This window comes from Ursus americanus, chromosome 25, assembly GCF_024610735.1.
Source record: "Ursus americanus isolate L20-20 chromosome 25, mUrsAme1.1.p, whole genome shotgun sequence".
NCBI lineage: Eukaryota > Metazoa > Chordata > Mammalia > Carnivora > Ursidae > Ursus > Ursus americanus.
In genome coordinates, this window is record NC_142151.1 from 10,282,354 (window position 1) to 10,303,115 (window position 20,762).

The following is a 20,762-nucleotide window of genomic DNA, read 5'->3' on the forward strand; positions in this document are numbered from 1 at the left end:
ATTTCTATTAGTTGGTATAACAGAGATAAGAAAAAGTAGATGTAATAAATGAATGTTTACCCCTAAGAATTCTATTCTTCTAAGAACTCTAGGTCTAGAAAAAACTTTACCGAAGGGTTCTCTTCTCTTGTAAATCATATAATGATTTCACATCAGCTTTCAGCTTTAGATCATCTCTGTTAAGTTCTGATGCTATCTGAGGGTATGGAGACATCCACTTGGCTACTATTTGATCTAGGCTTCACACTAGAGCAGAGACTAGAACCTGAAGTTGGGTGCTGTAATATAGTAAGAGTAGCACATTGTATTTATCCTTATATCGTCTTTAATTTCTGTGAACCAAATATTCTATTTTTTTTTCTTAAGAGGAATACTGTTCTCCTTAGTAGTTCTTTTTTTTTTTTAAGATTTTATTTATTTATTAGACAGAGATAGAGACAGCCAGCGAGAGAGGGAACACAAGCAGGGGGAGCGGGAGAGGAGGAAGCAGGCTCATAGCGGAGGAGCCCGATGTGGGGCTCGATCCCAGAACGCCGGGATCACGCCCTGAGCCGAAGGCAGACGCTTAACCGCTGTGCCACCCAGGCGCCCCCTTAGTAGTTCTTTTTTTTTTTTTTTTTAAGATTTTATTTATTTATTTGACAGAGATAGAGACAGCCAGCGAGAGAGGGAACACAAGCAGGGGGAGTGGGAGAGGAAGAAGCAGGCTCATAGTGGAGGAGCCTGACGTGGGGCTCGATCCCGTAACGCCGGGATCACGCCCTGAGCCGAAGGCAGACGCTTAACCGCTGTGCCACCCAGGCGCCCCCTTAGTAGTTCTTTTTTTTTTTTTTTTAAGATTTTATTTATTTATTTGACAGAGATAGAGACAGCCAGCGAGAGAGGGAACACAAGCAGGGGGAGTGGGAGAGGAAGAAGCAGGCTCATAGCGGAGGAGCCTGACGTGGGGCTCGATCCCGTAACGCCGGGATCACGCCCTGAGCCGAAGGCAGACGCTTTAACCGCTGTGCCACCCAGGCGCCCCCTTAGTAGTTCTTTTTTGATGCCTTTGTAGTAGCATTAAGCTTCTATAAGTCTACCATGGTGCTTTTTAAAAACAATTTAATTATTTTTCAGAGAGAGAACACCAGGCAGAGGGAGAAGCAGACTCCCCACTGAGCAGGGAGCCCGATGCGAGACTTGATCCCAGGACCCTGGGATCATGACCTGAGCTGAAGGCAGACGCTTAACCGACTGAGCCACCCAGGCGCCCCTACAATGGTGCTTCTGTGTTGCTATGAAAATGCATCAAAAGAGTAGCTCGATGACAGTCTTCTTCTAAGTGGTCTTTTAAACCTCCTTAGAAGAGCAGAAAACTTCAGAGGTTTATATTGTTCCATATTTGTTCATGGCGAGAGTCCAATTCAATGATGGAAGTACCCAATTTAACTTTTTATAAATCAGAGCTATCTTCAGAAAGGAAATATTATATAAAGATAGAAATGACTCGGCAAAAGACCTAGTATACAGGAAGCATTCCACAATTTTACCTTCTCTCCATTTCCTAAAACAACTCTCAAACGCCATTTTGAGAAGAAGCTCCATGAATATTTACGGCTTGAAAATTTGGAATAAGCATAGATTCTAAAACAACCACCTCAACATTTTAAGTAATCTGAACAGAAGACGCTGAAGGGAAAGGAAAGAAATATTGGATAAAGGGCAAAATGGACGAACAAACAAATACCCATTCTTTCTTTCTCCTCTCACCTTCTCATTTATTGGAGTTAGATGGAAATCACTGCTGTTTATTTGAAACTATTTCTGGTATTTCTGCAGTGTAAGGCTGATTATGTCAGAGGGGGGGCGAAATGTGGAATTGTGGGAATACTCACTATCTCCCTGTTTCACAGGCAGCATGTGTGCCCCATTTAGGACAACGCCTCCCTTTGCCATTATCTGCAAAAAAGGAAAGGAAAAGGAATTTGATTTTCCTGACAGAAATCGTATACCCCATGTCCTGCCCTGCATGTGTTATGCTTTGAGCTCCAGCTGGCAATAACTAGCCCTAAGAGAAGTCGAACTTTCAACAGGAACACGGATAATAAGTCAAAATCATGATGTCTAAAGAATTACATAATTCCTTGCCCCACAGAGGGCTTTTGTCTGTGGATGAGTCAATGAAGTGGCTTTTCTTCTCACCAGGTAATAGAACACGAGCTCGTTCAGCTCCTGCAGGACCCGTGCATTCAGAATATAATGTGCTTGGACCGTCTGGGTTTGTCCGCAGGGCAGTTCCCGAGGCAAGGGCTCCAGGCGGACAAAACTCTTGCTTAGGGAGAATACAAGATTAGCGGTGTGATGAGCTTCTTCGTGCTCTGCCAACAGCCACTGGTAGCCGTAACAGGGGCTAGAATCCTTGTGTTTGACCTAAGGAATTTAAAAAACAATATTACTTTCTAGATCATACGTCGTAGAGAAACAGTGTTCTTACAAAACCGCATTAGCTCACTGTCCTACTTTAACTAATACCTAGAAAGCTTTTGCTCTAGAGTAAAAAGTGAGAGTTTTTCTGGATTGCAGACCTTTCCACTGCGGAGGCTCCTTGGGCTGGTGTTTAAATTTCTGAAGAGCGTACGTAGAGGCATCTTTTGCTCTGTTTAATTTGCTCGACATTTTTGGGGTCACTTTACCTATACAGACAGAGACGCTGGAGCTACAGAACCTCATAGAGGAGACTAAATACTCTCCGGAAACTGAAGAACTACATTTCAGAAACCTGATTATGACGGGTTTCAAATAGGTATTATGAATAAATGTGATATTGCAACCATAGGGGTCTGAGAACACTTTCTGTCCATGGCTTTGTTCCAAGAGTTGAGTTGGTGAATTAGCTGAAGTCCTTCTTTTCTGGGCTATCTTAGGCTGATTATTTTTAATGCTTTTTGTGGTTCTGGACTCTTAAGGTCCACGGGCCCTACTTGGGTTGTAGTTTAACTTTTCTCCATGTAGAAGTTTTTCCTTATTCTTTTCAGGCTTCCTCTACCCTCATCCTCACCTCCCAAGTGGCGTGAATGAAACCTTGTGTCAACAAAACACTTTATTTATATTTTAATATATGTTCTAGCGATAATAGGTAAATGATTATCAAAAAGAGGGAGCATTTAAAAATAATATTTTTATTTTCAGGATGAGGACATTGCCTAGCACATAGAAAACATTCAAGTGTCAAAAGAAGACACTCCTTTTTTTTTTAAATATAATGTATTATTTATTTCAGGGAAAACACTTCTTGATTGAATAAATGAATGAATGCTTGATTTTTAATTATTAGGAAGTATGGGCTTTCATGCCATCTATTTAAAGTGGAATCAATAGGGGCGCCTGGGTGACACAGTGGTTAAGCATCTGCCTTCGGCTCAGGGTGTGATCCCGGCGTTATGGGATCGAGCCCCACATTAGGCTCCTCCGCTATGAGCCTGCTTCTTCCTCTCCCACTCCCCCGCTTGTGTTCCCTCTCTCGCTGGCTGTCTCTATCTCTGTCGAATAAATAAATAAAATCTTTAAAAAAAATAAAGTGGAATCAATAAAATACATTACTTATCCTATTTATCATCATTATTATGTAATATTTATTGTGTATCCATATATATGTAAATGTATATCTACATCTCTGCTGAGGAATAGAGAACTCTATGTTATACAAAGCAATTTATAGGGGTATAACAAAAGTCTGGAGAAAATTAGAATAGCAGGACAAAAATAAAGTAAGAACAATAATTTATAGAGTATAGATACTTGAAAATAAATGCTAGTGACGTTAAACTGAACTTTTACAATAATAATTTCAAGCTAAAGAGAGCTTACTAAGTGCTTTAATATGTATTATCATTTTTATAAGTAAATTTTTATTTATATTTATTTCAAAATAACACAACTGCTTAAAAAAGGAAATTAAACATCATATTTAACCCACCACCCTGAAAACTGAAGGACTTTACATTTATTTATTTATTTTCCCTTTCCAGAGGACTAAATACAACTTGGAAATTTCATCACTTTTAGGTTAGGTTGCAACCTTATTTCCAAGGCTACTTCATGTCATTGGAAACTTCTCTTCAAACTTACCCTGACAGTGAGAGAGGTACCCGTAATGTCGGTGGTGTTGATAGAGAACTGAACCAGGCCATGCTCATCTGTGGTTGCATTGGAATTATAGTTAGCTTCATTTGCTGTGATGAAGACAAGTTCATCTGGCATGGGGACACCTTTCCCATCCAATAGTTGCACCTGAAGATTAGAATCCGTGGATCAGTTCTATGGTTATACCCAGTAGACACCAAACATTCATTTTATCACAAATATTTATTAGGTCCTGTATGTTGGACATGGCTCCGGACACTAAGGCTAAAGCAGTGAACAGAGTTCCTGCCATCATAGAAAAGAGATAGATATTAAATAAATGCATAAATGATTATATTTATTTAGTAGTAATCAGCCCTAAGACAAAAAATAAAGCATTGTGGGGGTGCATGGGTGGCTCAGTCGGTTAAACATCCGATTCTTGATTTTGGCTCAGGTTGATCTCAGGGTTGTGGGATTGAGCCGCACATTGGGCTCTGCACTGGGTGCGGAGCCTGCTTAGGATTCTCTTTCTCCATCTCTCTCTGCCCCCTCACTCCCCATAAAATAAAATAAAATAAAATAAAATAAAATAAAATAAAATAAAATAAAATAAAATAAAATAAAATAAAACAAAATAAAGCAGTGTGATAAAAAAGAACGATTTCTCAACATTTGCTGCAACATGGATGGCACTGGAGGAGATAATGCTAAGTGAAATAAGTCAAGCAGAGAAAGACAATTATCATACGGTTTCACTCATCTATGGAACATAAGAACTAGGAAGATTGGTAGGAGAAGAAAGGGATAAAGAAAGAGGGGGTAATCAGAAGGGGGAATGAAACATGAGAGACTATGGACTCTGAGAAACAAACTGAGGGCTTCAGAGGGGAGGGGGGTGGGGGAATGGGATAGACTGGTGATGGGTAGTAAGGAGGGCACGTATTGCATGGTGCACTGGGTGTTACACGCAACTAATGAATCATCGAACTTTACATCAGAAACCAGGAATGTACTGTATGGTGACTAACATAATATAATAAAAAATATTATTATTAAAAATAACCAGGTAGTTCCTTTAATCAGAAAAATGAACACTTAAAAAAATAAAGCAGTGTGAAGGATACAGAATCACGGAGCTGATGATAGGGGTGAACTGAAAAAAGTATTCTGTGGATATTTTGGAAATGCCATGTACTATATAGAACTCTTGGAGAGTCACAATGCATAAGTGTTGGAGAGTAATGAAAATTTTTAAACCCTTAGCCAAATTTCATCAAGCCCCAAACACTTATATTGTGGCCAACCCTTAACTTTTGATGCATTAGTGTTCTGAGGTATAATGACCGCACAAGTTACCAGCTGCTAATACATTAATTACCCTGTGTACTTTTCTAGTTGTTTTTTATACATCTGCTTCTCAATCTAGACTTTCAAACTTTTGGAAGGTAGGCAGATATTATGAGGTACTTCTTATGTGAAAAATGCAAAATTGATGAGAATCATACAGTATTACATAGGGGCCTAATATCAAATTACTGCTAATATTGAACTTAGTAGATGACTAGTCCAATTCAGACTGCAAAAATGATGATTCTTTTTCAGTAGAAGCTACTTCTGGTAGAAGGAAGGACAATTGGAAGACTTGGGTCCATATTTGTAGTTGATTTATAAAATCTGAGTTTGCCAATGAAATATTGGCTGCACTTACAAAGACAAGGACAGGTACAAAATTCTGATTCTCTTTTGGTGAAAGAGTCTTACGACTAATGAGGTAGTTATTTAGCAGGAACGAAATATCAAAAAAGTATAATATACCTCTGAGAAATTAAAAATAAATGGACTATTCATTTTAGGAAGTGACTAAAGTTTCTCAAATCTTTTGCTGTCGTGACATAATCAAAACATTCTAAAACATACTCCATCCCTCCTTAGCGGGGTCTAGTCCTTCTCTGTTTTACAGTCTCCACACCTGAAACCTCATAACATTTCCATTAAGAATATGATACACAATAATTACACACTGAAGGACATACAACTGCCATCTCAGACTTCTGGAGTCAGAAAGATCCATTTGCACATCTGTTTATAATAGAAAAAATAACAATACAAGATATTTTATAGGTACATGAGAAAAGTTATATTTTTAAAAGCTGGAAGCCTTAAATAACAGTATTTTACCCTATGTGCACTGTTTTTAAAAAAATATATTCTTGTTATTATAGAGAAAATAGTGTAAATATAATATCCATGAAAGGAGCACTAGGTACAGTAGACTCTTCTATACTTCATAATAAAAATTAAAGCCACCTGCCCACTCATTTCCATACAAAGTTAGTGTTAGAAGGATAATGTAAGTGGCCACCATGAATTTTGAGATTCTTGTAAGAAAATATAAAAATCTGAGACTACTGGTAAACCAAGAAAAGATTGAGTGATATCACACAATGCTGTTCCAAAGGTGGAAAAAGAAAACCCACTTCTAATTTTGATGGTGCTTTAGAATGATTTTGTAGATTTCATATATCCATTTACAGGGGGACAGATTTATTTTTATGTGGTTTTATACTTTTGGTTTTATACTAATCAATAGATAATAAACCAGGTCTGGGTTTAGCAGAATATGATGTGCTTATTAAGTGATAGTACACAATTTTATTTGTGACTTAGAAAATACTTCACCTGCCCAAAGAAAGGGATCCCTTGTCTAAAGTATGGGTCCACTTTCACGAATGAGAGTTTGGTTATGGTTCTTGTTATTTCAGTGGATCCTTTTCCAGTTAATTCTACCTCTGGAAAAAAGAAAAAGAAAAAAAGTTTTTTTGGAAGGATGATCTCCCTGAACTTCTTACACTACTACTTCCCTTTCAGTTCATAGCTCGGCAAAGGAAAAAAATCCATGTTCATTGTTTTTTCTCCCATACCCAGGTGGTATGCAAACCTGTTCCTTCTTCTTGGATCTTGGCCTCCGCTTCAAGTTTCATTTCATACCCTTGTCTCTTCATCTGGAAGATCTTGGTTTTTACTTGCTGAGAGAAGCAGCCCTGGCTGTTTAGCTAGGAGGGGATAAAATAAAATATGAAAACATAATACTGGACAGATCAGTGGTCGATTAATACAGTGGGATGTTTTTGGTGCATATAACCCAGGGATCTTCTATAATAAGAACACAATAAATATTCTCTAGGGATTACTTATGATTGCATTTCATAATAGTATCTGGTTTATAATAGATATATTTCTTAGTATCTGATATTACCTAGAGTTATTGAGATTGAAATGCCTTAAAAATTTGTGGGTAATCCTACTGTAGCAGGGAGCTAACTTTTCACCAAAACTGAGCTCCCCTTCCATAGTATACAACTGTTGCTGGGAAGGGGGTGCCCATTTGGAGACTGTGTTTCCTACCTCCCTGACACCTAGGAGGGGCCATGTGACAAGTTCTTGCTCAATGAATGAAGGCAAAACCTATATCCTTCCCAGCCAAAGTGATGAACAGGTGTAATGTTTTTTTTCTTCCTTCATCCAAGCAGATGCCCAAGGTAGTTCCAAGTATTGGAGACTGCTCAACTTTCATTTTTCTGGGAGCTTGGTGAACCAAGAACACCCACAATGGACAATTACAAGAACTAAATAATTCCTATTGTGCTAAATCACTGATATTTAAAAATCAGTGTAGCTAACACAGAATTCTCTTACAGATCTCTCTCTTCCTGAATTAGCACCATGTTGTAATTCACTGATTATCAACAATGTCTCCATTGTTAGTCCCTAGAAGGAACAGTTTTCCACCCACCTGGTGACTGAATTTCTCACAGACGGCCTGTGACTCTCCACTATAGCAGTTAGAAGGGTTACTGTACTTTCTGCACACTCTCATAGTCATATGTCCTGGGACAGGCTTCCCATATGTGTATCTGTCATAAGAACATTGCCAAATGAATCAAAGCAGACATTGAACATCCCCAGTTTCTACCTATTTCTTTTTTTTTGATGATTTTTTATTACCTATTTCTATTCCTCCTTTAGCGATAGTATGTTTACCCTCTGTACTTCTCTCTGATCTCTGCAGGGCTCTCACAGTGTTGAGAGCAAGTAAGCTAAGTTACGACGCTTTTTAAAATATCTCCAGCGCCGAATGCTGAAATTGACTACAGTCTTTGATCATATCTTTTTTCCCTTAATTTTTTATTTTTAATTTCATCTTTAAAAAATGTATTTCTTATTATCAAAGCTACACCTGTTCTTAAAAGAAAAAAAAACCACAGTACCAAGAAAATGAAAATGAGAGAGAGAAAATGCCCTCAATTCTACCTAGGAATACAAACTATTAATACATTGGTGTTTCCTTCCATTATCCTCTTCCGATGTGTAGCTCTCTCTATTGATATGGAGTTTAACTTGTCTATTTTCTGTAACAATGGGGTTGTGCCATATGTACATTTATGTCATTGATGGTTGATGTGTTTTCAAGGGCATTTGTTTCCTTTCCTATCTAAAATATTCTCTGTACCTTTATTTGCAAGAGTATTGGCTCACCCGTTATGTGGGAACAGGAACTCGATGGTGATTGCTCTGAGACAGTGCAGGGACCCAGCTGAATTATGGGTGCATTGCACATGTGGTCTTTAGGCAGGGCTGGTTTCTTCAGTGCTAGTGCTGCTTTCTGTTACTGCTTTTTGCTAGTGCTACCCCTGGACTACTGGAGATGGGAGCCTAAGATTTTAGGAACATGAATTTTCAAGGTTGGAAAGGACAAAAATGAGAGATCATGTCCAATCTCATCAGTCAAAATGGTGGTGCTGAGAGGTATGTGACGTGCCCTAGGTAGACCAAGGACTCAGCAGAGATTTTGGTAATATGCCTATCTCTACAAATTCTGAATGTAAGCTGTTTTTCCACTATGCACGCAAGGTCAGGTAAATCATCTGTTGATGACAGAATTTCCTCTACAACCTGGGGAAGGGAAAGTCACTATACCCTTCAACACAATCCCATTTATGTGTGTGTGTGTGTGTGTGTGTGCGCGTGTGCGTGTGTGTGTGCACCTTTGTCGCTTTCAGAATCAATCTTAGCATATAACTTCTCTAGGAACGCAGCTTGCCCCATGATAGTTATAATAATACATGAAAGAAAATATGAAGGAAAAATAGAAAAGCAACAGGTGAGGAAGGTTCCAGAGATAGGATGATCTCATGTACTTATAAGTATTTGTGCTCTCACTGCTCCTAAAAAAGTGAGTCAAAATATCCCCAGTGGTAAGTTTCCTTTAAATAATTCTCTCAAAAGATTAAAAATATATGAACTCACAGGCCACATACTGACACATTCACGTCTTCTTCCAAGATAGTGATTATCCTTGGCATTGTTATTTGCACTTCAAACTTGGGAAGCACTGTTCATTGGAGATAAAGGTAGTTAGTGATTGTTTTTCAACTTTTGGGGAATTAGTATTTTCAGTAACAGTTCCCTAATAATATTTTAGGGCTCTGAAAAGGTAGCTATACTCTCCAAGGCAACCACCTTACTATCAATGAATATTCTTTTTTTTAAAAGATTTAATTTAATTATTTGAAAAAGAGAGAGAGTATGAGCAGGGGGAGGAGCAAAGGGAGAGGGAGAGGGATAAACAGACTCCCCGCTGGGCAGGGACCATCCTGGGATCATGACCTGAGCCCAAGGCAGATACTTAACTGACAGTCACACAGGTGCCCCTCAAATGGATATTCTGATTGAAGGACTGTGGCAGATCACTGTAACCTTAATGAATTATGGATGACTTGTCTAAAACAAGGATGTTTTATATATTTTTTGAGATTAAAAATTATTACAAAAAATAACCAAGCTATATGAAGTTCTCTTCACAGATCACTGATAGTCTCATTGGAGTCAGATATAATTGATTCTACTCAAAGCCCAACCTCACACACGGGAAATAGAAAGACGCTAAATAAGCTCAAATTCCAGGCCTTAGAAGTTTAGATATGAAGAAAAATGCTCCGTGACTTTTTATAATCCGTACCGAATTCCTCCACGGTGAAGGCGTGCTCTGTTATTCCACCCGATTCCTTCCGCACCACCACCTTATAGGAGCCCTGAAAGGGCTCGGATGAGAGGGCAAAGCTCAATTGCTTGAGACCGTTCTCTAATTTGAGTTTCTGCCATTGGGTGATGCGATTTCCTTTCGGGTCCTATGGATAAGGTAATTGTAACTTAAAATAGAGCTTAGAGCATTAGAGACAATAAAGGAAATCTATGGAAACTCCTGTGTTATCCACAAAGAGAACCAATGAGACGGTGGTGAGGGGTGGGGAGGACAGTTGAGTTAGAACCATCTAGCGCTATATGAGCTCAAAGGTTCCTCCCTTAATGACAAGTTTCTGGTATATCATAAGAACCTCTCAAATATGAACATTTTCTCTAAATTTATTTAATTCTGCTTATGGAAAGTTTCATGTTACTTACCTGAATGTATACTAATGGAATCTGAAAGACAAAAGAGAAACAAAGGAATGTAAAATTATTCTCAAATATTCTCAATTCTGATTTATAAGCAAGACAGCTTTATGTAGAATAACTCTGTAGTAAAACAGAAAAAAAATTCAGGTTAAATTTTACAAAACTTTTAATTAATCTATTTTAAGCAATTAATAAATAATATGAACAACTTATTAGGCCATCGCAACAAATACCCATGTGCACAGCCATTCATTAAGAATGGGATTTACTAACATTACTTAAATACTTATAGTATCCTAGTGAGGAACACTCCTTTGTTATGAAATTTTATAGATTAAGAAATAAACACTAACAGAACTACAGGAACCATACTCAGATCCAAATATTGAGATGGTCACAGAATTCTTAGTTCTAAGAATAAAGAGGAAGAATAGCTCCTCTACTATCAATGGTTAGTCATTATTAAAAAGCTAATATTTATTAAGTGCTTCCCATGTGCTGTGCATCATTCTAGATGCTGGGATATAGCAATGCACAAAAGAACAATATATCTGCTCCTGTGGAGCTTGCATTCTAATAGGGACGGGTACATAAGAAACACACACATACACATATATACACACATACATATATTTGAGAGATACATATTTTATATACACTTAATATTTTATATGTATATTTTGATATTGATATTTACTTGATATTCAGTATTTATTTGAGATTTATATCAATGATATGCTATCAATCATGTCTCAAAGATAAAATGTATATGATAAATATATATATATATACACACACACATACAGACACACCTGATTTATATTATATTAGGTAGTGAAATGCTGAGAAGAAAAAATGAAGCAGGGTAAGGCTGCTAGAGTGACCGATGAGGTGTTTATTTTAGATAGAGGAATGGAAGTAGAAACTAGAAGACCAGCTTCAGGGTTATTGCAATAGCCTTGTTTAGAGGTGATATTGGCCAGGATGAGATTGTGGCAATTCAGGTTATAAGAAATAGAAATAACATGATTTTCTGATAAAGTGGATGTGGGTATGAGAGAAAGAGAGGAAACAGGGATTATGCAATAATCTTTTTTTTTTAAAGATTTATTTATTTATTTTAGAGGGAGAGAGAAGAGAGTGGGAGTGGGAAGAGGGGGAGAGGTAGAATCCTCAAGCTGACTCCCCACTGAGCACAGAACCTGACACCAGGCTCAATCCCAGGATCCTGAGATCATGACCTGAGCCAAAATCAAGAGTTGGTTGCTTAACCAACTGAGCCACCCAGGTTCCCCATGACAAGCTTTTGTTTTAGGAATTAGAAGAAAAGAATTGCCTGGGAGACAAGAAGATGTGGTGGAGCAATAGATTTGGGAGAGAAAAATTAAGACTTTCTGGTTTGATGTCTGCATTAAAATTGAAAGAGTTGTTTCTTATAAATATCAGGTGTTAGTCTCAAAGAACAAACACTGATTACACTATTCCTTGATAGAAGAAGTTCTGGTAGGTGTGTTTAGAAAAATTCTAAATCTTTGAGAAGTTATTTGAATTTAAGTTATTTCTTGGTGTAGGCATGTCTATTATTTAACATATCTTTCTAATTTGCCTAATCGAAAACTTTATAAAGCATAAGTTTAATTGTGTGACAACTGACCTGGTACGAGTACCAAGATGGAAAGAGCTAGCTATGTTCTTGACCTAGGATTCTGGTTTAAATTAGGATCATGGCACTATTGTAATGCCAGAAATCATTGCTAGTGATACCAGATTCTTCTTCTCCCTGGTCCTCCCCCAGCACTAAAAACAGGCTTCCAGATTGTTTACATAGATAATAATGATTCTAGATAGATACTTGGAGACTCACCAACTCATTCAGGGGGTGAAAATTTTCATCCAATGAGACAATACGGAACTTCACTGAAACAGAAATATTTTCCATGAATCCCAGAAATCTTAAATCAGGCTTAGCAGCCAGTAAAAAAAAAAAAAAAAACACAAAACTGTTAAAGAACCAGGACTATAGAGACTATGACTAGGGAAGATGCAGGGGAGGAGGTCTTTCCTTTTTGGAGGTGTTCTGACTGTAGGGCCTCTTCGTACCTGTCTGCCCTGGTTTGTAGATGGGTTTGTCTGTCTGGACAAAGACCAGACTCTCTTGGTTTTTAACCACCACTGTGGTCCTCCTCTTGAATTCTTGGGTTGGTCCTTTCACTTGGATAGTGAGGAACATGACTTCCTCATTGGATGGAGATCTTGGGACCTGAAATATAGGACAGACCCAGAGAACCCTTTCAGTCTTGCGAGTTTCCTCTTCCACTCCCTGTTCCTCTCATCCCTGGAGATCTGGCCCCTTTACTTCACTGCCCCCCCCCCCAACATTTTCATCAGGGGAAGTTGGCCTGGACAGGAAATATTGCTGTTATTTTACAAATGGGGAGACAGAACAGAAGATGGAGGAAGACACATCAGTAAAAGAGGTCATAAGTGAGACTCACATCTTCTTGTAGATCAGCCAATAGAATCTTGATTCAATTATATAATGAACTTTGCCAAGTTGAAGTTCTGTGCTAAAAGGGCATGGTAGAAGCATATTTAAGGCTATGGGAAATGAAGCTACCATATTTTATTGGCTGTAGGCTGTAAGTATTTTACATATGGGGCACTCTGAAGAGAGAGTGGATATTTGCTTATGGTAATTTCTGCAATTTTCCCTCTTTAATATGGGCTGATGTGTTCCTGTCAGACCACCACTGGAGGCTTATGTCATGTGTTGGTCTAGTTTGCCTTATTAATATTTTTTCCATTTGAATTTTAAGAAGTCAACATTTTCCTTTTGTCTAGTGTATACTGCTTTCCCCCTCCCAGCTAATAGAAATTTTCTTTGATCATTAAGTTGATTTTTTTAAAGATTTTATTTATTTATTTGACGGAGAGAGAGACAACCAGTGAGAGAGGGTACACAAGCAGGGGGAGTGGGAGAGGAAGAAGCAGGCTCCCAGCGGAGGAGCCTGATGTGGGGCTCAATCCCAGGACCCTGGGGTCATGCCCTGAGCCAAAGGCAGACACTTAACGACTGAGCCACCCAGGCACCCCTAAGTTGATTTTTAATTTGCCTATAAGTATTTGTCTCCCATGGTTGGAAATTCATGCACTGCTTCTTAATTTCTATGCACCGTTGCTATATTTACATTTCTTTCTGAAGTCTTTCCAAGGCTCTCAAAGCTTTATCTTGACTGAATTCTAGATGCCTATAATCCTAACGAGTAGAATCAAGTTTATGAAGTCAAACAGGCATACTCACAGTGAAGGAGACGCAGTGGAATAAGTCCTTCTCCACCACCAGGTCAGTGAAGAGGCTCCTGTTCTCCCTGAGAGACTCCAGGGAAGCACTTACAGTCACTGTCTCATTCAGGTAGCTCAGAAGAAGGCAGCCTTTCTCAGGGGTTTCAGAGTGGAGCAGGGAGGGGACCAGGACCATGTACTGCCTGGGAATGGGGGAGTACAGTTAGAGGAGAGTGTAAGAGGAAAGGTGTTGTTATTACCAGCAGTATTTTCCATCACAATGATTGTTACTATCATTAGTTTGATATCAAGAGAGGATATATTGAGGAACATGACATGGATCTCTGCTGTTGAATGGCATGCATGAGAATTATTCCCTGTTCCATCGTCAGTGCCATGACAGTGAACATTTTGCTGGAAGAGAGCTTTAAATAGATGAAAATTTCAAGGATACCTCACTTTAAGGACCACAATATGCGAGCATCTGAATTCAAATAAAAAATATGCTAATTATGTTTATTCATGTTGTAAATCTATTTTACACTAGGATTGCTGTAAAAAGCAAGCAAAGTCTCAGGAGAGACACTACAAAAATCACTCAATAAACAGTATTTCATTGGATATGTATACTCTACAACCCTGTGAAAATGGTATGGCAGACACTTGCTTCCACTTTACAGATACGGGATCTGAGGCTCAAAGAAAGTGAGTCATTAGTTTAAAGTCTCAGTTGTAGTAAGTAACTAATGAAATCTTCATGTTACCTAACCCTGGCTGTTTGCATTTTAAATATTTGCCTTTCAACTCACTGCTAGACAATGGTTCCACCCAAAAATGGCTTTCTAGTGATGGAATTTTGGGTCTTGGTAACTCATGAGCAGAACAGAAACTTTGCCAATACCCTCCTTATATAATTTTATTGACTATGTAGTTTTCAAACATTTTTGCTCACAGAATTCCTAAAATAATTTTATAGACAGTATTAATTCCCTACATATTTTCAAGTAAACATCGATATTTTTATCACAAATAATAGCAAAAGATATAATTTTTGATGATATTTTAAATTAAAACTTAGTCTTCTATAAGTTTTTGATGGATTCTTAAATATCATAGCGATAATATACCCAGTATGACCTACTTAAAAAACACACCAAAGGTTCTTTTTGTAATGATCAGAAATTTAACATCTTTCCTTTTTTTCCTCCTTAAACTTGAATTAACATGCCACTTACTACATAGAAGTTTATCCTCAAAATATTTTTATGGGTAACTCTTGCTTCTTTATTAACTATATATATGTGTATATATATAGACATATACTCATATATATGTAATATTATATATGGGTGCTTAATTTAACTTTAACTCTTTATGTGACCATAAAGCTGTTAAACATTTTCTTCTGGATTGAATTATTTTCAAGTCTATAACTGATCAAAGCAAAATAAATATATTACAATATTCACACATATTAGAAATAAAATAAAAATATTTTTGAAACACATCTTTAATAAGAACATGAGCTGTTTTTGTGTATCCATGGATGGATATTCCTTAATTGTAAGAACTGAACAAAGCTTGATATTAATTCTGTAACTATTTTTAGTTTGTATGGACATGACTGCCATGAAAAATTGTTTACATAAAGTGAATAAAATACAGATAAAACAATTATATCATTGTTACCAGTTCTTGCAACTAATGCATTAGGTACCAAAAGTCACCCAGTATTATCAAGAATTGCTTCTAATCATCTATCAGCTGGTGTTTCCTTTAGAGCCCCTTTTAACTTTGTTGAAACAAAGAATTCATCACCACATAATGTGCAAAAGAATTTTCTCCCCCATTGTGAGAGTCCTTTGCTTTCTCAAGATCAGCATCAGTATTTCAAATTTTTCCTTTATCTGTATTTCAAATTATTCCACCCTACAGATTTTTATAGTCCAGGACAATGCTCCAGGTAACATCTGGTTGAGGGAGAGGTTTGTCTTTCTTTTATAAAGTGGAAGATGGGCAATTAAGAAAGGAGAAGTAAGAAAGGATAAATAGCATGGTTTCCAGCAAATCAATCTGAAGATCTGAAAATCGATTCCTTTAAAAGTATCAATTACCAATGCCCCTTAGAAAGTCTTTGTATATACCCAGAAAATTTAGAAAGGTCAGAGATTCAGAGTTGGAGAAAAATATTTAAGAGTAAGTAAAGAAATCACTGGCTGTTATACGCAACTAATGAATCATCGAACTTTACGTCAAAAACCAGGGCTGTACTGTATGGTGACGAACTTAATATAATAAAAAATATTATTATAATAAAAAAATGAAAAACAAACAAACAAACAAAATAAGTAAAGAAAGAATAAACCAGATTTATGAAATCTCTTCATTGGAAGAGACCTTAGAGGTAAGAAGGTGACAGTTTGTGGGAAAGATAAATGAATCGTCTAAGTGAGAATCAAAGGATTCTCTTTTAAGGAAAGGATTCTTCATGTTCTCTGTGAAACTCACGGTTTTCCAGAGACTGAGGCATCTGCAGGCAGGAAGACCAGAAGGAGGAGAATAAGATTTGGATGAAAGAGTTTGTTCTTCCCCATGCTGCAGGGAGAAGGTCTCTGAGGAGACCAGACTGTATTGACCCTGCTTCCTGCAACTGGTCTGGTCCCAAACATTCCTCAGAGCAACTAGGCTTTATGCTGCTCCCGGTGCAAACAGGAAGTTCCACCCACACATAGTGTCTAAACAAAGTAGAGGTTTCTGAACGTTCTCTGAAAGGGTCATTGCTCTCAGGGGCCTAATTACAGTCAAGGTTATTTTCGGGTGGGCTGAATAGAATTCCTGGAGGGATAAAATCCACATTCCCCGTTAGTGCTCACTTTCTCTGGGTTTTACTGTAAAGAAGCTAATCGGCTTTTCAACCCCTTCTCTCTCTTCCCCCCTCGGTCCACTTCCCCACTGCTCCTTTTATGGCTTTCCTCACGTCTCTTGCCTGAATAGCTGGCAAGGGAAGCTACAATTTAAGCAACTCTGGACAGGCTCAAAATAGCTATTTCACTTCAAGTCAGCGTCCCTTCAAGTCCTCCATTAGATATGCCTCCTGGAATGTTGAAGCACTTTCAGAATTCAGTAGTTCCCTATGGAAAGGCATTGGATTACACTAATAGGTTTTTGACCTTAAGAATATTACTGGATTTTGTGGATGAAGAGCCAGATCCTGGAAGAATGATAATAGAAAATATTTTCCTGTATTAAGAAAGTGAAAAGATGAAAAGAGAAGTAGGATGACTTAAAAAAAAAAAAAAAAGCTTTGACCTATTGTGCATAACAAAGAACCCAATTTATCATCTGTTATACAAACAGATTTTGTTACAGCCTTCTAAATATGCTAGTCCTCAACAATCTCTAATCAAACAAACTATTTCATTCATCCATCCAACCGGTTGTTTTATAAGTATTTATTGAGCCTAATAAGGCTAGATATTATGCAAAATTATGGAGATGGAGTGGTCAAATATGTAGAAACTGGTATGCACTGAAAGGTCTTATGTTCTATGGGTGTGAAAGCAGACAAATAAGCAAGCAATAAAAATACAGTAGGCAAACATTATTATTATTTACTTGGACCCCTAAAATATAAATGTTCATTTGCTTGATCCTGTCCAAAATATTCCTCAGCTTATCCTCATTTTAAAAATTATTTTCCTGGGGCGCCTGGGTGGCTCAGTCAGTTAAGCGCCTGTCTTTGGCTCAGGTCATGATGTCAGGGTCCTGGGATCGAGCCCCGAGTCAGCTCTGCTCAGTGCTTTTCCCTCTCTCTCTCTCTTTCTCTCATTCTCTCCCTCTTGCTCTCTTTCCCAAATAAATAAGTAAAATCTTTAGAAAAAATAAAAAATAAAAATTCTTTTCTTTTTTGTTCTTCAGCTTGGGTGCTTTCTATTATTACTGTCTTCCAGATCTCTGATATGTTTTTCTGCATCTCCTGATCTACCCTTGATTTCCTCTCGTGTATTTTTATTGGTTATTTCATTCTTCAACTGTGATTGGTTCTTTTTTATATTTTGTGTCTTTTTATTTGGGAATAACAGTGCACTGAATCATTCATGAAACCAGCATTGTCAGGATCACCTCTGGACGTGTTCCTGTATGGAGTGCATAACATGCAGCACAAAGCGCTAAATACGGTGTTTTACTAAAATCGAAGGTATGGTTTAATTCACTCAGATACCACTGTTACCAACAATTGTGCATGTTTCCTTTAGGAATGTGTCACACACTGCACACACTGCTGAGCAATGTGTAGACAGAGACAGTGCTCTACTGATTCTTTCAAGCACCTAGCACTCTTAGAAATATCTTTTGTACATGGGCGTTTATGGAATGTTACTGATCTATTGACTTTTTGAATATAGTTGACGTATCCTATTACATTGGTTTCAGGTGTACAACGTAGTCACAGTTTATACATTATACATTATGCTGTGTCCACTACAAGTGTCGCTACCATCTGTCCATGTGCATTGCTATACAGTACCATTGATGATATTCCTTATGCTGTGCCTGTTATTCCCGTGACTTATTAATTTCATACCTGGAAGCCTGTACCTCCCACTCCCCTTCACCCATTTTGCCCATCACGCCCTTCCCAGCTCCCACTGGTGGGGAGAATATAGTTTATTCTCTGTATTTATAGGTCCAATTCTTCTTCTTCTTTTTTTTTAAAGATTATTTATTTATTTATTCGACAGAGATAGAGATAGCCAGTGAGAGAGGGAACACAAGCAGGGGGAATGGGAGAGGAAGGAGCAGGCTCATAGAGGAGGAGCCTGACGTGGGGCTCGATCCCATAACGCCGGGATCACGCCCTGAGCTGAAGGCAGACGCTTAACCGCTGTGCCACCCAGGCGCCCCTTCTTTTTGTTTTTTATACATTTTTTAAAGATTCCACTTATGAGTGAAATCATATGGTATTTGTCTTTCTCAGTCTCGCTTATTTCACTTAGCGTAATACCTTCAAGGCCCATTCATGCTGTCTCAAATGGCATGATCTCATCCTTTCGGTAGCCAAACATTATTATCGAAGTTTTCAGGATGCTGTGGGGGCACATAAGAGGGGCACATAATTCACTCTTGGGCTTTGGAAAGGAAATCTATGGCAAAGCAAAATTTTAATCAAGGTCTGAAGTATGAATAGTGTTTAGCCAGAGGAAAGAAGGAGATGAAAAATGCTTTCTAAGCACATAAGGAATGATTTATACAAAGGTTCAGGATGCGAGAATATTCATGACATATTCAGTGAAATGAAAAGTACTTGGTAGAGAAAGAAAATGCCCATGTGTTCAGGAAAGTGGTAAAGCAAGCTGGCCTCAAATCAAAAAGGAAATTGTTGACCTTATTAAGGTGATTGGGGAGTGATCAGTGGAGTCACTTCTCTGGGTTTGTTTCTCATAAAGATCACTTTTATTGAAATTTGGAAGACTGACTGAAAGGAGACCATCCAGGAGCCAGAGAGGCCAATGTGGGAATTGATACAATTGTATAGGTGAGAGATGATGGTATTTTTGAACTAGGGCATTCATGATCACATTAGAAAAAGACTGATAGATTTATATCATATTTAAGAGGTAAAATTATAGTACACAGCGAATATATGAATGTGATGGAATGAGCCTTTCAATTTTCCTGGCTGGTCATGGAGTGAATTGTGTTGCCTTTACCTGATGAAATGAAACGAGGAAATACAGAGTGGGAATGAAGGACACAAGAAGGGCTGAGGCCTGGGAAGATAAAGAGTCTGGTTTTAGAAGGTGCTTGTAGGGGCACCTGGGTGACTCAGTTGGTTAAGTGTCCCACTCTTGATTTCAGCTCAGGTCATGATCTCAGGGTCATGAGATGAGCCCCACGTCGGGCTCTGCACTGGACATGGAGTCTGCTTGGGATTCTCTCTCCCTCTCCCTCTGCCCCCCCTCTAAAAAAAAAAAAAGAAAAGAAAAGAAAAGAAAAAAAGAAAGTGCTCATGGAATATTTAAGTATTAATATTCAAAGGGAGTTTAACATTGGCATCTAGAATTTAGAGTAGATGGCTTAATAGAAATATAATGTGAGCCTCCTATGTAATTTTACATTTTCTAGTAGCCACCTTAAAAAGCAAAAATAAGCAGATTAAATTAATTTTGATTATATATCTTACTTAATATATCCAAAATATTATCATTTCAACATTTAATCAATATAAAAATTGTTACAACACTTCACGTTCTTGGGAGAAGGGGACTAGAGAGTATTGTTTAATGGGTATAGAGAATCTGTTTCACAAGATGAAAAGAGTTTGGGAGATGGTAGTGGTGGGTACATAAGCCTGTGAATAACACCACTGACACGTACACTTAAAAAGATTAAGATAGTAAATGTTACGTGTATTTTATCACAATAAAAAAATTGAAAAAAAAAGATACTTCACGTTCTTTTTTTGAACTAAGCCTTTGAAATTTGGTGTGGGATTCTATACTTACAGCACATATCAATTTAGACTAGCCACATTCTGAGTGCTCAATAGCCCATGTGGCTACTGGGTACCATGTTTGACACAGTAGGCTTAGAGCAATGTTTTTCAAATTATGGGTCATCACCTACAATGAGCTATGATATGATCAGTGAGTTATGGCCAAGATTTAAAAAACATGAGCTAGAATATAGTAAAATAGAAAATATTGTAGTGAACAGAATAAGTAAAAAGATTGATTTCAGAAACATCTGTTTCACATCCATGCAGCAGAAACTGTTGGTCATATCTTTTTACCCTTTCTCCAATTCTGTCTTTATATCTTAAATAGAACTCCTGAGGGGGCGCCTGGGTGGCTCAGTCATTTACGCATCTGACTTTGGCTCAGGTCATGATCCCAAGGTCCTGGGATGGAGTCCCGTAC

The 20,762-nt window shown here is 37.9% G+C and overlaps 1 protein-coding gene across 1 annotated transcript in view; it reads right to left on the bottom strand.

The window, feature by feature from the left end:
* The window catches only part of LOC123781644 (alpha-2-macroglobulin), a 37,988-nt gene extending 21,475 nt beyond the window's left edge, over window positions 1–16,513 (bottom strand). The window contains exons 1-13 of the mRNA XM_045781285.2: window positions 16,351–16,513; window positions 13,862–14,045; window positions 12,661–12,820; window positions 12,425–12,477; window positions 10,567–10,587; window positions 10,124–10,292; window positions 9,412–9,496; window positions 7,898–8,018; window positions 7,043–7,157; window positions 6,784–6,893; window positions 4,108–4,269; window positions 2,182–2,409; window positions 1,875–1,938 (exon numbers count right to left, since the gene is read on the bottom strand). Of these exons, the coding sequence (XP_045637241.2) occupies window positions 1,875–1,938; window positions 2,182–2,409; window positions 4,108–4,269; window positions 6,784–6,893; window positions 7,043–7,157; window positions 7,898–8,018; window positions 9,412–9,496; window positions 10,124–10,292; window positions 10,567–10,587; window positions 12,425–12,477; window positions 12,661–12,820; window positions 13,862–14,045; window positions 16,351–16,511 (1,633 nt within the window). The 5' untranslated portion in view covers window positions 16,512–16,513. The remainder of the gene's footprint in view (window positions 1–1,874; window positions 1,939–2,181; window positions 2,410–4,107; window positions 4,270–6,783; window positions 6,894–7,042; window positions 7,158–7,897; window positions 8,019–9,411; window positions 9,497–10,123; window positions 10,293–10,566; window positions 10,588–12,424; window positions 12,478–12,660; window positions 12,821–13,861; window positions 14,046–16,350) is intronic.
* Between the last annotated feature and the right edge of the window lie 4,249 nt (window positions 16,514–20,762).